Source organism: Bos grunniens, chromosome 23, assembly GCF_055505025.1.
Source record: "Bos grunniens cultivar Pamir isolate PY7600 chromosome 23, Bosgru_T2T1.0, whole genome shotgun sequence".
NCBI classification, from domain to species: Eukaryota; Metazoa; Chordata; class Mammalia; order Artiodactyla; family Bovidae; genus Bos; species Bos grunniens.
Window position 1 is genome coordinate 45,942,839 of NC_141187.1, and position 13,596 is coordinate 45,956,434.

Here is a 13,596-nt window from a genome sequence, read left to right on the forward strand (position 1 = left end):
GAAATTGAAGCCTCAAGCAACTAATGTTTATACAGTAATCCATAAACAAGGAACCTAATGGAGGAAGCAAACATTTTACAATAGTGCATTCATTATATGTAACAGGAAATTTACAGAAGGTAAAATTACCTTAAATACAACAAAGCCTTACAATTTAAATAAAAACATATAAAGAGTGCAGAAATGGTACTAAATGTAACTTTAACTACTAGTTCTGAGTTCTATAATAATTACACAGTATAAAAGAAAACTTTGAAACAAATTCCAAAGAATTTGGGTAAAATAAATGTTTCATGGAAAAAAAAGAAATGGCTATGCATGACTAAAATTAGATAATAAAACATGAATGTAATCAGTATAATTTTACTGTACTTATTAATTTTTGTCTTTAATCTTGTAGCACTGAAATGCATTTACTTGTGATCACAAAAATTTCTTTTTCTTCTTTGGCCCCAAAATAAGTAATTTTGAAAACGTATTAGTCATCACGTTATACAACTGTAATTTGGGGAGTAAAAGAAAAAAGGGCACTTGCTCCTTTTCGAATGTCATATTTATTACATATATTCTCAAAGTAGGTAATTAAAATCTGAGGTCTAGAAATATAGAAAGAAATAAAAACATGATGCTAATAAGGTATAATGTATATTAGTTTATTTAAACTACTGCATCGTTGGTCAAATAATATGCAAAGCTGGGTCTTGGCTCTACTGACTTAATGCATATAATAAAGGACTATGAAGCAGTGTCGTCTCATACCTTTCGTCTTAAAGGAGAAGTTACAGTAAGTGCAGTGGTAGGGGCGGACATCTGTGTGGGTTCGTATGTGTTTCTTTAACATGCTAGGTTTCTTACAGCGGATTCCGCATTCTTCACAAATGTACTTTCCTCTTCCCCTGCCTCGGACATATACATACTCTTCATTTGATTTATATCTAATTTAAAGAAAAAAAAATGAATAAAGCAACTGGATACTATGTCTTGGAGAAAATATTGATGATTAAAATTCAACCTAAAAAATAAAGACAAGGCACAATATTTACACTCAATCAATATAAATGTTATGCACATACAAGTAACAGAATATTCCAGCTTTTCAAAGCAACACAATATTCTAATAGCTAATTCAATTCAAGCTTTATTCAATACCAGGTTTAATTTTAAAATAGTTCCTAGTCTAAGTCACTTGTCTAAAAGTTTCGTTATTGTTAAATTCAGTTACAACTATCAGTACTGAAATATTTCTGAGCTTCATTTTAACTACAACTGGCTCTTATGATTTTTTTCACAACCAAATTCACAAAAGATATCAAATAGGCAATTAATTCATCTCTCTTAGCAGATTTTTTCCAGGCCATTCCTTATTATGAATCAATGTGAAACCCAGGGTTCACTCTGAAAATTTAGTGTTCAGCTGCCTCCTAGAACCTATAATGTTTCCTAAATAGTTATCATTTTCTTGATCAAAATGGAGTTATTTAACATAATACCTAACATATATTTTGCCATGAAGATTCTGTTAATAAGCCGAGAAACTCTGCAACATTTTTATAAAATTGGCACTAGTAAGTCTTCATTCACATGAAAGCAAATGTACATTTAAAAAGTAAGTTTAAATGTACATTTAAGAAGTAAAATTTGTACTTGCCCTCCATCAAATATTTTAATTCTTCTTGGTTCACTTTTGATTAAGGAATTTTCTTTATCTTGCTCACTGTTAATTTCAGAGGCATCTTTACTGCTGAATTCAACTACTGTGGACTTTTGATTACCTAATGCTCTCTGAAAGGGAAAAAAAAAAAAGAGAGAGACACTAATTTAATAAAGCTGAAAACACAAACACGCTGATGTTTCACTTGGAAATTAAAACACGGCAGAGTACAGTGCATAAGGTTAGCTTAATGGAAGGCATTACAAGGATGTAACAGCTTTAAAGGTCATTGCTTTCTCTCCTCCTTTATCTGTCGGAATCACAATGAACTGATAAATCTTATTGGACTTTAAAATTCCACCACATTCCAGTGACACCCCCAAATAAAGACTCTACAACTTCCCACCCTGGTATTCAATGAACCTAATACGAATTTAAAAAATAAACTAAATACTGTTCTTAGAGCTACCAATCACTCATATTACAGCCTAAGCATACTTGTTTAAGAGTTTACTCTTTAAAGATGGAAAAGAGCTAGCTACTCCTTATGGCATAATGTCACACACCCTGAAAAAGACGAGTAACTCCCCGTCAGTGTCAATGTGCGGTGAAGATAAAGAAGTAGCCCTGTTTCCCAATATTTTAGCCTCCTCTTCCCCATCATTTTAAACCATAGTTAGATTTCTTCTCGCTATCCTCTGCAAAGTTCCTGAATAGTGATGACTGTGAATTATACACCTCAGGTCAAAAGTTAGGTCTTGGCCTCACACTACTTAAATCTCTAGGAAAAAAGCACTGAACACGAAGATAATGAACAGTGTGTGCTTTCCCTGCCGAAACGCTGCGACACCATCTCATGATTTTATACAGCTGCACTATTCCCAGCCACTTATCTCACTCCCCGGTCCACTCTGCCCTCAAAGGCCCCAGGAGGCGGGCAGCGCTGGTGGATCACGTCCCAGTGAGGAGGGACCCTTGTCGAAGGTCAAGTGTTAACAGCAAGGACACCAACTCCAGTCCTCTGGCCAAATCCAAAATAAGGCCCAACTTTTCTGATCAAGGGCCTCTTGATTCCAGCCTCCCCGACAATCTTCCTCTAAGAATCACACCACCAAGTAGACAGCTATTGTACTGCGAGGACATAGTAACATAATTACAGAGTAACATAGTTAAGTGATGAGAAGGGGTGTGTACCATGAACAGAGGGCCGTAGTGGCCTCACCAAGAACTCCGTTGGGAAGGCCCGTCCTTACAAAGCCAGGGGCAAAGAAGAGCAGCTGGCCTGTCTCAAAAAAGTGGTGTGAAGAGGTAATGGCACGGACCCTGACGAGTACAAATGCAACTGTCTCCTCCTTTTCTGGCAAACACATCCGGTCTCCCTGCAATCTGGAATCTATATACGCACACCTTTCCTTGACTTTGTACCTTTAACAGCAGCAATCCTATTGCTTACCTTCTTCTCAATACCAAATTCTCCCTTATCTTTTGCTCACATTCTTGCTATCAGATCTCATTTCTGTTCACCAATGAGCAACACGCCAAAAGCTATACTATTTTCTTAGTGTATATGCTTAACTACTCTATCCATTATATGGTGTTGACACCTCATTTCTTTTAGCATCTGTCTATTCTTTTCCATTTTGAATTATAAAGACATCCACACTTGGGTGTGAGTCAACCTTCAAGCCTGAGCCTGGTGGGCTGCCGTCTATGGGGTCACACAGAGTCAGACACGACTGAAGTGACTTAGCAGCAGCAGCAACCTTCAAGCCAGTAGCCAGCCTCCCATGGTCACCAGTCCATATAGCTCAAGCCTCAGGGATATCAGGCCGTTCAGTCCTGATACCATGCTAGTCTCCTTTGTCTGACCTCTTGGCTCGAACAGTTCTCCTTGAAATATCTTCTTCCTCGCCCTGTGTGATACCACTTTCTCCTAGTTCCCCTCCTTTTGAAATTCTCTTTCAGTTCCAATGGGGGCTTTCTTCATTCATTCAACCCTTTAAATAGTAGGGATACTGGGATCCGTCCCAAGCCCCTCTCTCTTCTTCACACTCTTCCTGGGTGACCTCATTAACTGCATCTATGCAATTAGGATCTCTACACCTTCCACCTGGAACTCTTTTCCCAGCTCCAAATCTGGGTGTACCCTCCCAAGGCATTTCTACCAAGCACTCAGCACTGAAGGAGAGCTAGTTTTCATAGGTGCTTCAGGAACATAGATACACGAAGCTCTGTTTAAATTCTCATGCTCAAGTCTCATTTTCCACCTGATTTAGTAGACATAGAGGCTAAGCACCTGAAAATTAAATTCTGAGTGGTCTAGATGGACCCTCCTCCACTGAGAAAGTATCAAAGGCTCTCTACCACCATGTGCATTCCTTTGGTCTTTATTTCCATTTCCAACTTCAAACTAGGTCAGTGTCTCAAGCTTCCAACACCTGCTATTCATGCTGGACTCCTCGGGGTTCTATAAATGAACCACGTTCTTTTTCACTTCCACATCATTTGGCAGACTATTAAAATTTCTCATTTCTGTTTGCTTGAAAAAAAAAAAATTCTCTACTTTTTTTTCTTCCTTAAAGATTCAGCCAAAGTATCACGACTCTTGGAATATCTTCCTTATATTCCTTGAGTTACCTGCTAGTGTTAGAGACTTCCTTCTTTTAAAGTTGTATACACTTCTAATACTGGTACTGTGATTATTATCTTATTGATAAATAAATATTTATGAACCTGTATAACCTGTACAGATCAAGAACTTAATCTACAATTCTGAATGTCCAGAGTCCAACCTAATACCCTTATTTATGTATTTATTCTTAATCATTTAAATGATTTCCTCATTTTATAAAGCCAACAACTCTAATAAGATTTATTTCACAAATAACCCAAACTTAATACTTTTATGACTTTTCTGTACAAATCTTGACCAAATTAACTTAATTATCAAGTGTACAGTTATTTTGTGAATCTTTTCTCTAGGAGTAAGATGCTTCTTATAGCTACACAGAACGAGATATGAGATTAGCATGGTCAGCGGAGGGTGGTCAGATTTGCATAAAGCAAGGATGAATGGCTCTCTGCTTCTGTTTCAAAATGAAACAGAACAATCTCCAATATTCACATCTCTGTCCCCCTTCATTAGCAGGGACAAAGCATAAATGTAGTCTTCTGTCACCTAACAAGAAAAACAAATCCTTAGTATAAGAGACAGATAAAAGTAAAAATACGATTATATGTACCATTAGGACTTAAATTTCCGCCAACAGAAAAAAAGTGCTCAAGGCAGGTTATCATTTTCAAAATGCTTAAAGACAGAATCACTGAAGGGACTCTGGGTAATCTTGATCAATATAGCTCCCTAGGTAAACTTGTCACTTTCTTTCAAATAATTCTACACTTAGCACAGTTTGTCATTCAAAATTAAAATACAACCTCCAACTGAAATGTTTGCAGGCATCCAGACAGGTGGAAACTAACTTGCACAGACTCTTTCTGAAGATAAAGGATATTTCAAGTACCTTGCTTAAGTTGCTTTTCCACTTGCTTGAATAGACCAGTAAGTCTGACTTGAAATGGGTGGTTATTGCTTGACAGTACAGAGATTTTCCGGTCTTCTGCTTGGAGTTCAGGAGAGAAAGAGCCACTTTGGTCGGCAGGCCGAGTGGGTTGGGGTCACTGGCGCTCACGGTCCAGTCAGTGTAGGCCGAGGTTTTCTGGTCCTTCTGCGGCAGGTGCAGGGCCTTCTGTCTCATCAGGCAGCACCACGTGGAGCTCGTGGCCGTCTTCAGGCTGGGGAAGGACGTGGACGGCTGTGTGTCGCCAGCCTCACGCATGGAAGGAGTCGTGGCCGCAGGCTGGCTCTGTTCCTGGACGTTCGCTTTGTCGCCTGGATTTTTAATCCCTGGAGACTTCCTTTCTTGGTGGTTGTCTATGGATTCCAAAGGAGAAATCTGAGTTTTCTCTGCAGGCGCAGCTGGGTTTTGAACTGTCGGCGTCAGCAATGCGGCTGACGGGATGCTTTCAAATTCCTGCACTTCTTTCATGGGTTCTCTAGCCACAGGCTTGCAGTGTCCTGATGACACGTTATCGGCTAGTGACACAGCAGTCAAGTGAAGAGCCTCGGTACTGACTTCAGGGTGAGGAAAAACATCCTGCTCTAATGTCACAGCCTCAAGCGGCTCCGTGGTACACACCTGCCTCACCAGCACAGGCTTCTTCTGTTTGCTACCATCAGGAGCTCTTGAACCCACGGCTTCCAGTGGTCTCGTGTCTGTTGCACAGACAGCTCCGTTTTCATCCTTGGCTCGCTTCTGGTGCTTTTCCATGGCGATGTCTAAACTATTTGCTGGGGAGAGCATCCTTTTACTGGAAGCTGAAGATTCTTGCTGTGGGGAAAGTCTTCCGACAGACATCTTCGGTGTTGTGGGCGAGGATTCTGACGGAGATGGGTTTTGGCCCATCTCTGAAAAGACAGGTTGGCCGACGAGCTCTCCCTCTGGGTTTGGCAAAGCATTCCGGGGATCGTTTTGCGGTTTTGGTACGGAACTTTGTTCTTCGCTGATTGGCACCGTACTACGATTAGCCTGGCAAATCGGCTGATTGGAAAGATCCTGGGTCACTAGGATTTGTGGCAGAGCTGTGACTGCGGCGAAACAGTACGTGGAGACCTGAGTCTGCAGGTGTGCGGACAGCGTCAAGGACGTGGGCCCCTTTGGCACCTGACCACCGAGGGCCCCAACCTTCAGGGGTGGTGGAGGACACGAGTTAGATGTGGCTTCTGCTAATTTGGCTGGTAAGGTCAGTGAGGTTGCACGAGGGGTGGCCCCGGCTGCATCTGAAAGACCTTGCTTTGGCAGAGGTTGCACAGGATTAGAAGTGCAAGGCTGGCTCGAGGGGACTGCCAGACACTGGAGCTGGTACTTGGGAGCAAAGCAATCCTCACTTTTAGAAGGTACACAGCCACCACCGGGGCTTGCATCTGGTTTGACACTCTGCGTAGAAGACACCTGCAGGGACATGTGTGTGTCTGGGTGGCTAAGGGGCACGGGGATTTGATTCAACAAGTGTATACCTAGAAGCTGTTGAAGGGGAAAGAGGTTTGGAGAGTGGGAACTTGCCATTTCTGCTCGCACATCCTTCACTGGAGTCTGGGAGTGCAAAGTACTTGCAGGAAACTCGGCTGAAACTGTGTGAGTGAGCTGAGGCCCCTGCAATGGCACTGTGTTCACAGCGGGAGGGGCGATGGTCTGGAAAGATAATGGGTTCCCGGAAGCCAGCTGATTCTCCGGAGCGATGTTTAAAGAGATTTGCCGTATCAGTGGGCCCCTCCGTCTTTCCAAGAGGGGCACGTGCCCGGCGACCCCCACGCCGGAAGGGGATGTCGGAGGATGCGATTCAGCCGGTGGCGCCTTCTGAGATGGGGCGATGCTTCCACAGTCGAATGACTTGCTTCTGAAATCGGACACCTCCATGGACGTCTGCAGGCAGTGAATCTGTTCTGACGCAGCCCGCCGCATCTCCCGGTGACCCCCCGGAACACTCAGTGTGTTAGAGCCAGCGGGAATCAGGAGGAAGTCCGCTTTGTGCAGAAAGTCGATTTTGGGGGAGGCCTCGGTCTTAGAAACGTCCTCCACGTCTAAAGAGGCGGAGAAACTCGAAGTGTGCGATAAACTACTGTCCCTGCTAAGACTCCGGGAGAGCGTGGAGTCGAAACTCGACTCGGCGGAAGAATGCTCCATCTCGGCCAAGCGCAGCCTCTTCTTCTTGGGCGGCAGTTTCTCCGTCGGCAGCTTGGACAAGGTTTCACTCCGCTGAGGCCAACTGAACTTCTCCGATTTCTCCGCATCGTGGCCTTGGCTTTCCAGGTCCCGATCTGGCTCTTCGGTGACCAGGATTTCTGGGACTTGGATGCTGTGCTGCCGAACGAGTCTGGAGGGCTGTCCGAGCACATGCCGCTCACCTGAGATCTTTCTGGAACCGTCCTGAAGTTCCCCTCTTGGAGCATCGGACAGCGTGGGCTGAGACGTGTGCCGGGAAGGGCGGCCTTCTTCTTGGGAAATTCCTCTGATGCTCAGAGACCCCGGCTTGCCCGTTCTCAGCTCCTGGAAAGGCACGGGGGACGCGCTTTCGCCAGCATCCAGCTTGTCAAAGGCCCCGGGCCTGCTGAGCGAGTTTGTGTGCTGGATGACCGAGATGCCGGCCCCATGTCTCTTGGGCTCCGCCCTGTCCTGGGCAGCCGAACTCATCGGCTCTTCCAGGACGGACGACGGCTTTGGGTCCCGGGGCTGGTCGGGGCCTCTGGTCCCGAGCTGAATCTGCGTGGTCTGCCGCTGAAGGTTTCGAGGCTGCAGCTCGCTGGGTATGGCAAGGTTCTGCTGAGACAGGCTGGGAGCCGGGCCCAGCGCGCTCTGAGAGCGGGAGCCCTCGGAGCTTTTCGGAGGTGCTCCACTCTCGTTCTGTTGAAGTTCGTCGTCATCTCCGACGCTTTTCATTTTCCTCCTTTTCCGCATCTGGGTCGTCTGTTCCCATACCCCGGTGGCCCCGGCGACCCTGTAGTGCTGTGCCCCGCCAGGCACTGAGCTGTGCTCGGGGTCCCGCACAGCGACCTTGGTTTTTGGTCCGTGCAACTCTGAACAGTAAAATTTCTTATGGTTTTCAAAATTTTCCAGTTTCCGATACCTGTTTCTACAGGTCTCGCACTCAAACATGGTCCCTCGCCCTTGGTGAGACTTCTTCTTTTCCAAGTGTGAGCCCGGGGCCGGGGGCTTGCTCCTCGGGGCTGCAGTCTCCCCGGCGGGGCTGCCTCCAGGATGGCTCTCGTCCCAGGGCTGTCCGGCCCCGAGAACGTGGTTTTCGCTTGCTGAGGAGTCTTCCACCGCTGCTTGTCTCACCAGGGTGCGGGGATGTCCACTCTGGGTCACAGAAGGGTTAGGTCCTGGTACGAAGACATCATCATAGAAAGCCCCGATTTTGTCATCAAAAGACTGACTTCCTCTCAGTGGATGCGGGGCAGGGATGATGCTGGCAGGTACTGCGGAGTACCCAGTGGTGGGCATGGAATTACTCCTGGTGATGGGCAGGCAGTCGAGGGAAGGTACAGATAGAAGAAACACTTGCTTTGATTTCTCTGTGGGGGTGAAAGGGGACTTTGGTATATCAGAGCTTGAACTTGTTCTCCGTCCCATTGGTTTCAAGTCAAACTGAAAAGAGTCCTTAAAGATGTATGACTTGGGGGAATCGATGCTTCCCCGGCGGGAGAGGGAGGTCCTCCGGGGCTTCACGCTGTCCAGCTGCTTGTCATCCACCAGGGCTTCGTTGTCGGAGATGAGCTTCGAGATCCGCTCCTCGAGCGTTTTCGTAGCCAGCGGGGGGCGCATCTGACCTGGGAGGAGGGGTGCTTTTTCACCTGCTGGAACAGCAGAGGCTGCTGGTGTGCTGACCCGAGGGGTTGAGGGCCCGCTGTTCTTCGCAGAGTCCTGCTCTGGGGCGGGTAGCGTCCTGGCAAAGGGGGTGGGTGGACTCACGGTTTGGTCGGCGCTTTCAGATCGGGAAAAGTACCCCGAATCCGTACTTCCCAGGCTGCGAGGACTCAGCAGTTTTCCTTGCTGCTCTTGGCAGTAATCGGTGGCCTGCTGCCTCTGCAGCTGGGCATGCGCTGCGCCCACAGGGGACTCTGGCTTTCCGTCGGGCTGACATGGGTCGCCTTTCTGATGGGCCTTCTCATCTGCCTCCAGGGAGGACGCCCAGGCCGGGTGGGACAGGACCCGGGTTCCCTGAAGGTCCTTCTGTGTACCAGGGAGCTCAGGCTTGGAATCCGTAACCTTTGGGCTGTCAACTCTTAAAGGGGACACGCTGATGGGGTGGACCACAACCTTTGGTAACTCTGCCACGGCCTGTGATTCTGAAGACCCATCCTGCAGTGCAAAGTCACCGACCACGCGCTCAGGATTGCTTGGAATGGAACCTGATTTTGGTAAAGCTTCCGAGCTGGACAGCATTCTTATCATCTGCACCGGCTGCAGGTCCACGGAGCCCGGGTCGTTCGGCCTTTCATCGCCAGCGCCGTCCTCTTCACTGTCTCCACTGTCTTCCACATCCGAATGGATGCTAAGTGCTTTGGGGGACTCGTGTGACACGAACAAGCCGCCGGCATCTGGCTGCAGGACGAGGCCCAGTTTGATAGTGTGCGCGTGGGACTTTTTGTGCTTGTACAGGTTGCTTTTAGTCTTAAATGAAAACCCGCAGGTCACGCAGGGGTAGGGGCGCTCCCCGGTGTGGGAGCGGATGTGCTTTAGAAGCACGCTGGGCTTTGCACAGGCTCGGTTGCAATACTCACAGATGTATTTTCCTTGCTTTTTTGGCTTCTGATCTTTCAGGAGAAGACTGCACATTTGCTCCACGCTGTGGTTAACCACAGCAGCGACAGGGCTCGAGTTGTAGATGGGCGTGGGGGGTGACTGTGTGGAAGGTGTGGGGCTCACCGGCACTGAGACAGCAGCGTCCACTTGCTGGTTGGAAGGGGTGACCTGAGTGCGGCCGGGGGGTGACGTGGCCGCGGCAGTGTAGACGTGTTCAAGCTGGGCGTTCTCCTGGCCCTGCAGGCTTGCGAGGGATGGGGGGAAACCCGAAAACGCGGGAAGCTGCTGACTTTGTGGGCCGGGTTTAGGCACAGGGAGTTCGTGTATGTGATACGCGGGAGAGGAGGCCAGGACTACCGCTGGGTCCCTCCTCTGAGTGGCGGACACTGGCCCGGAGGGGTACAAGGTCCGAGGTGGTAGCGGCTGCTCTGAGGGGGCAGCTGCGTCCGGCAGGCGTGGGTCAGCGGCCTCCCGCGGGCCGCCATGCAGGTGAGCAGGGGCGCGTGCGGTTTTATTTGGTCTCAGGTTTTCAATCTTCGCGGCACAGGGTGAGCCCTTCTGCGACAGGGTGCTCAGCTCTGGCTCCATGGCCTTCAGCAAGACGTCGAAGGCGGTGTTTGCAAACGAGGAGGGTGGGGAGCTGTGGCCGGAGGAGGCCGGAGCCTCACGGTGCTCAGCTTTGCCCTTGCTGGGCGGGGACCCAGGGTCACTCTTTCCCTCGGGGACGCCAGCCTTGGCGGGGTCGGGGCCCTCCAACCGCCATCGGCGTGGCTCCGACGGCTGCAGCAGAAGTGGGGGCTTGCGGGGGCAGACGGGGGCTTCGGGCTTGGGGGCCCCGGCGGTCAGCCCTGGGGTCTCCCCGTTGTGTTTGGTCAGCGGCCTCCCCCCGGCCTTCGCCGGGCTGTGGCTCTGCTTCTTGTGGGGCTCCGCTGCGCCCGCGAGCAGGGGGAAAGGGGACTCTTCGGTATTTTGTCTGTGTTTGGCCTGAAGAGGATTTCTCAGAGGGGATTTTGGTATTTTTTTCAGGTGATTCTCTGCTACAATCTTTTTCCGTTTCACACCTTTAAGCGATTCGGAAGTTCCTTTGATGCCAGCCTCTAAGAGTTCTGTTCAAAAAAAGGAAAAAAGAGAACCAATTGGTAAAGCGGTAGGAACACCAATTATGATTTTTTTTAAATTAACATTACAATCACGAGGGTGTTAGGACAACTGAAGAAGGCAGTTTAAGGAAAGCCCGTTTTGGATAAAACTGCATTCTAGCATTCTGGTGATATGCTGGCCATCAAAAATCTGTTGACCTTACTATATACATTTCTACAACACTGTGTTCTCTCTTGACCTCCATCTCACCAAGGTCCTGGGTGTTTTGTTTCAAAACAAAGTTATCCTCCACCTTCACCCTTGCAGCTGAGGACCCTAGAACAATAGTCTGAGAGAACTGGCCCACAAAGAAGAAAATCCAACTTTTTCATGCTGGGTATTTGTCTTTTCACATTTAGTATCTTTTAAAGCAAACGTCTCAGCAAGTTTCTAAAATAATAGCATTGTTCCAAAATAGGCAATACTGATATCCTTATGGGCTTCCCATAAGGATAGCTCAGCTGGTAAAGAATATGCCTGCAATGTAAGAGACCTCAGTTCGATTCCATATAATGATTTTTAGAGCAAACGTAACTCAGATGATCATGGGATATTCACTAGTAGAACTGTGATGAATTGCAAATATAGCAATTATATCCATAAACAAAAATATGAAAGTAAAATAATACACTTATTAGTGACTCTTCAACAACCAAATTTTAAAGTCAGAATGATGTAATGGCCTTTAGTAAAAAAAAAAAAAAATCACCATTTTAATTGCAAAAAATATTCAATGGCTACATTTCTTTGCTGTTAATGATAGCTGAGTAGGTAGCTAGATAGAGCTTATTACAGGAGAGAAGAGATGAAACCACCTCCATTTCTCCCTGTGTTGAAATAAATCACCATTCAAATGGCATCAACCACCCATAATCGCTGTCAACTATTGTCAACTCTTGTATTTTTGAGCAATAATTGCTTGCCATAATTTAGTTTCTTTCGATTTGTTGGATCCTTGGGCACATCAACAAAAATTATTCAAGCTTATATTACTGACTTATAGGGAAGCCAGATACTGTAATTTCTCATTATTTTCAAATAGCTGTTACAATGCACCTATTTGAAATTCATATTAGACCCAAATGTCTACACCAAAATAACTACTTTGCATTAACTGAAGAATTTACATAAAATAAAAATTTCTAGTCATCTTGTGACATCAGTTTATGTGCGCTCATGTTTTAATTTAATGGAAAAAAAAATACTAATCCACTAAAGATACATTTAACCACTATAATCAGAGAGGCAAATAAAAGGAGGGAAGGTCTCATGATGAAAATACTTGAGCTAAAGAAAACTAGAAAAAATAAAGGTATCAGTATTGTTGATAGAAGTGAAGTCACTCAGTCGTGTCCGACTCTTTGCAACCCCGTGGAGTGTAGCCTACCCAGGTTCCTCCGTCCATGGAATTTTCCAAGCAAGAGTGCTGGAGTGGGTTGCCATTTCCTTCTCCAGGGGATGTTCCCAACCCAGAGATCGAACCAATGTCTCCCACGTTGCAGGCAGATGCTTTACCATCTGAACCACCAGGGAAGCAGTATTGTTGATAACCTCTACAAAATGATGTTGAGCAAATCTTTTTGATTCTTCAACCCACTCAGTTATAAAATGGTATTTCCCCACTGGTTTTCCCTCTTCAGGACAAATGCAGGAACGTCAGTGATGTACTTGATGCCTCTCGTTAACTACACAAGCAAGAGGGCGAAATGAAAAATGATCAGCATCTCGGGTGAGAAGTTTCCCCATTCACTTCCCAAGAAGCTGGAGCTGGGCTGAAACAAGACAGCCACTAGGCTGTTAAAAGAGACGCAAAAACAGAGCAGAGCAGCCCCTTGGAGGAGCGGCAGTTCCCAACTCAGGCGACTCTCAGAGCAAAAACACAAAGAGATTTGAAAAAACACCTGTCCACGCCAAGCCCATCCACAACCCAGTGTGACCTGAGCCTTGACTGGGGTGAACATGTTTATTTTATATTTTGCATACTTTCTGGAATAAGATTTTACTTTTAGGTAAAGCTGTTTGTCCAAAAAAAAAAGTTAAACGATAGCTTACACTCCAAAGGAAAAAAAAAAAAAGCAAAAATTCAACTCACAGGCAAATTACCAAGAAATACCATAGGAAGTTTTAAAGGGGACATTCTATGTATATTAAAAAAAAAAAAAAGACAATTCAACTTTGTATTTTAAGAAAATGAAGTTGAGATGAAGGGGAAGGAATGACTTAAGATCCCTATTTCTTTATAGAGATCATTCTTCTAAATGTGAAAAAAAAAGAACACATTTTAAACAGATTTTATGAACCACCTTTCAGTTTTAAATGAAGACCCACTCATCTCTCTCTGATGAATGTTTAGAACATTTACACTCTATTTGCATAGTGGTTTTACTCTTTGTTCTTTGAATTTTAATACCTGGTGCTAATACACCATTTCTTTCCTTAAAAAAG

The 13,596-nt window shown here is 46.1% G+C and overlaps 1 protein-coding gene across 11 annotated transcripts in view; it reads right to left on the reverse strand.

Moving 5' to 3' along the window:
* Positions 1-13,596, reverse strand: part of HIVEP1 (HIVEP zinc finger 1) — a 136,765-nt gene that overhangs the window by 26,515 nt on the left and 96,654 nt on the right. For 10 of the 11 annotated variants that reach the window (XM_086370292.1, XM_086370295.1, XM_086370289.1 and 7 more), the window contains 3 exons: positions 5,173-11,117; positions 1,649-1,782; positions 760-935 (listed from right to left, as the gene is read on the reverse strand). In XM_086370292.1, the coding sequence (XP_086226418.1) occupies positions 760-935; positions 1,649-1,782; positions 5,173-11,117 (6,255 nt within the window). Of the gene's footprint in view, positions 1-759; positions 936-1,648; positions 1,783-5,172; positions 11,118-13,596 lie in introns of those variants that run through there. The other variant, XM_086370300.1, reaches the window with a different exon arrangement.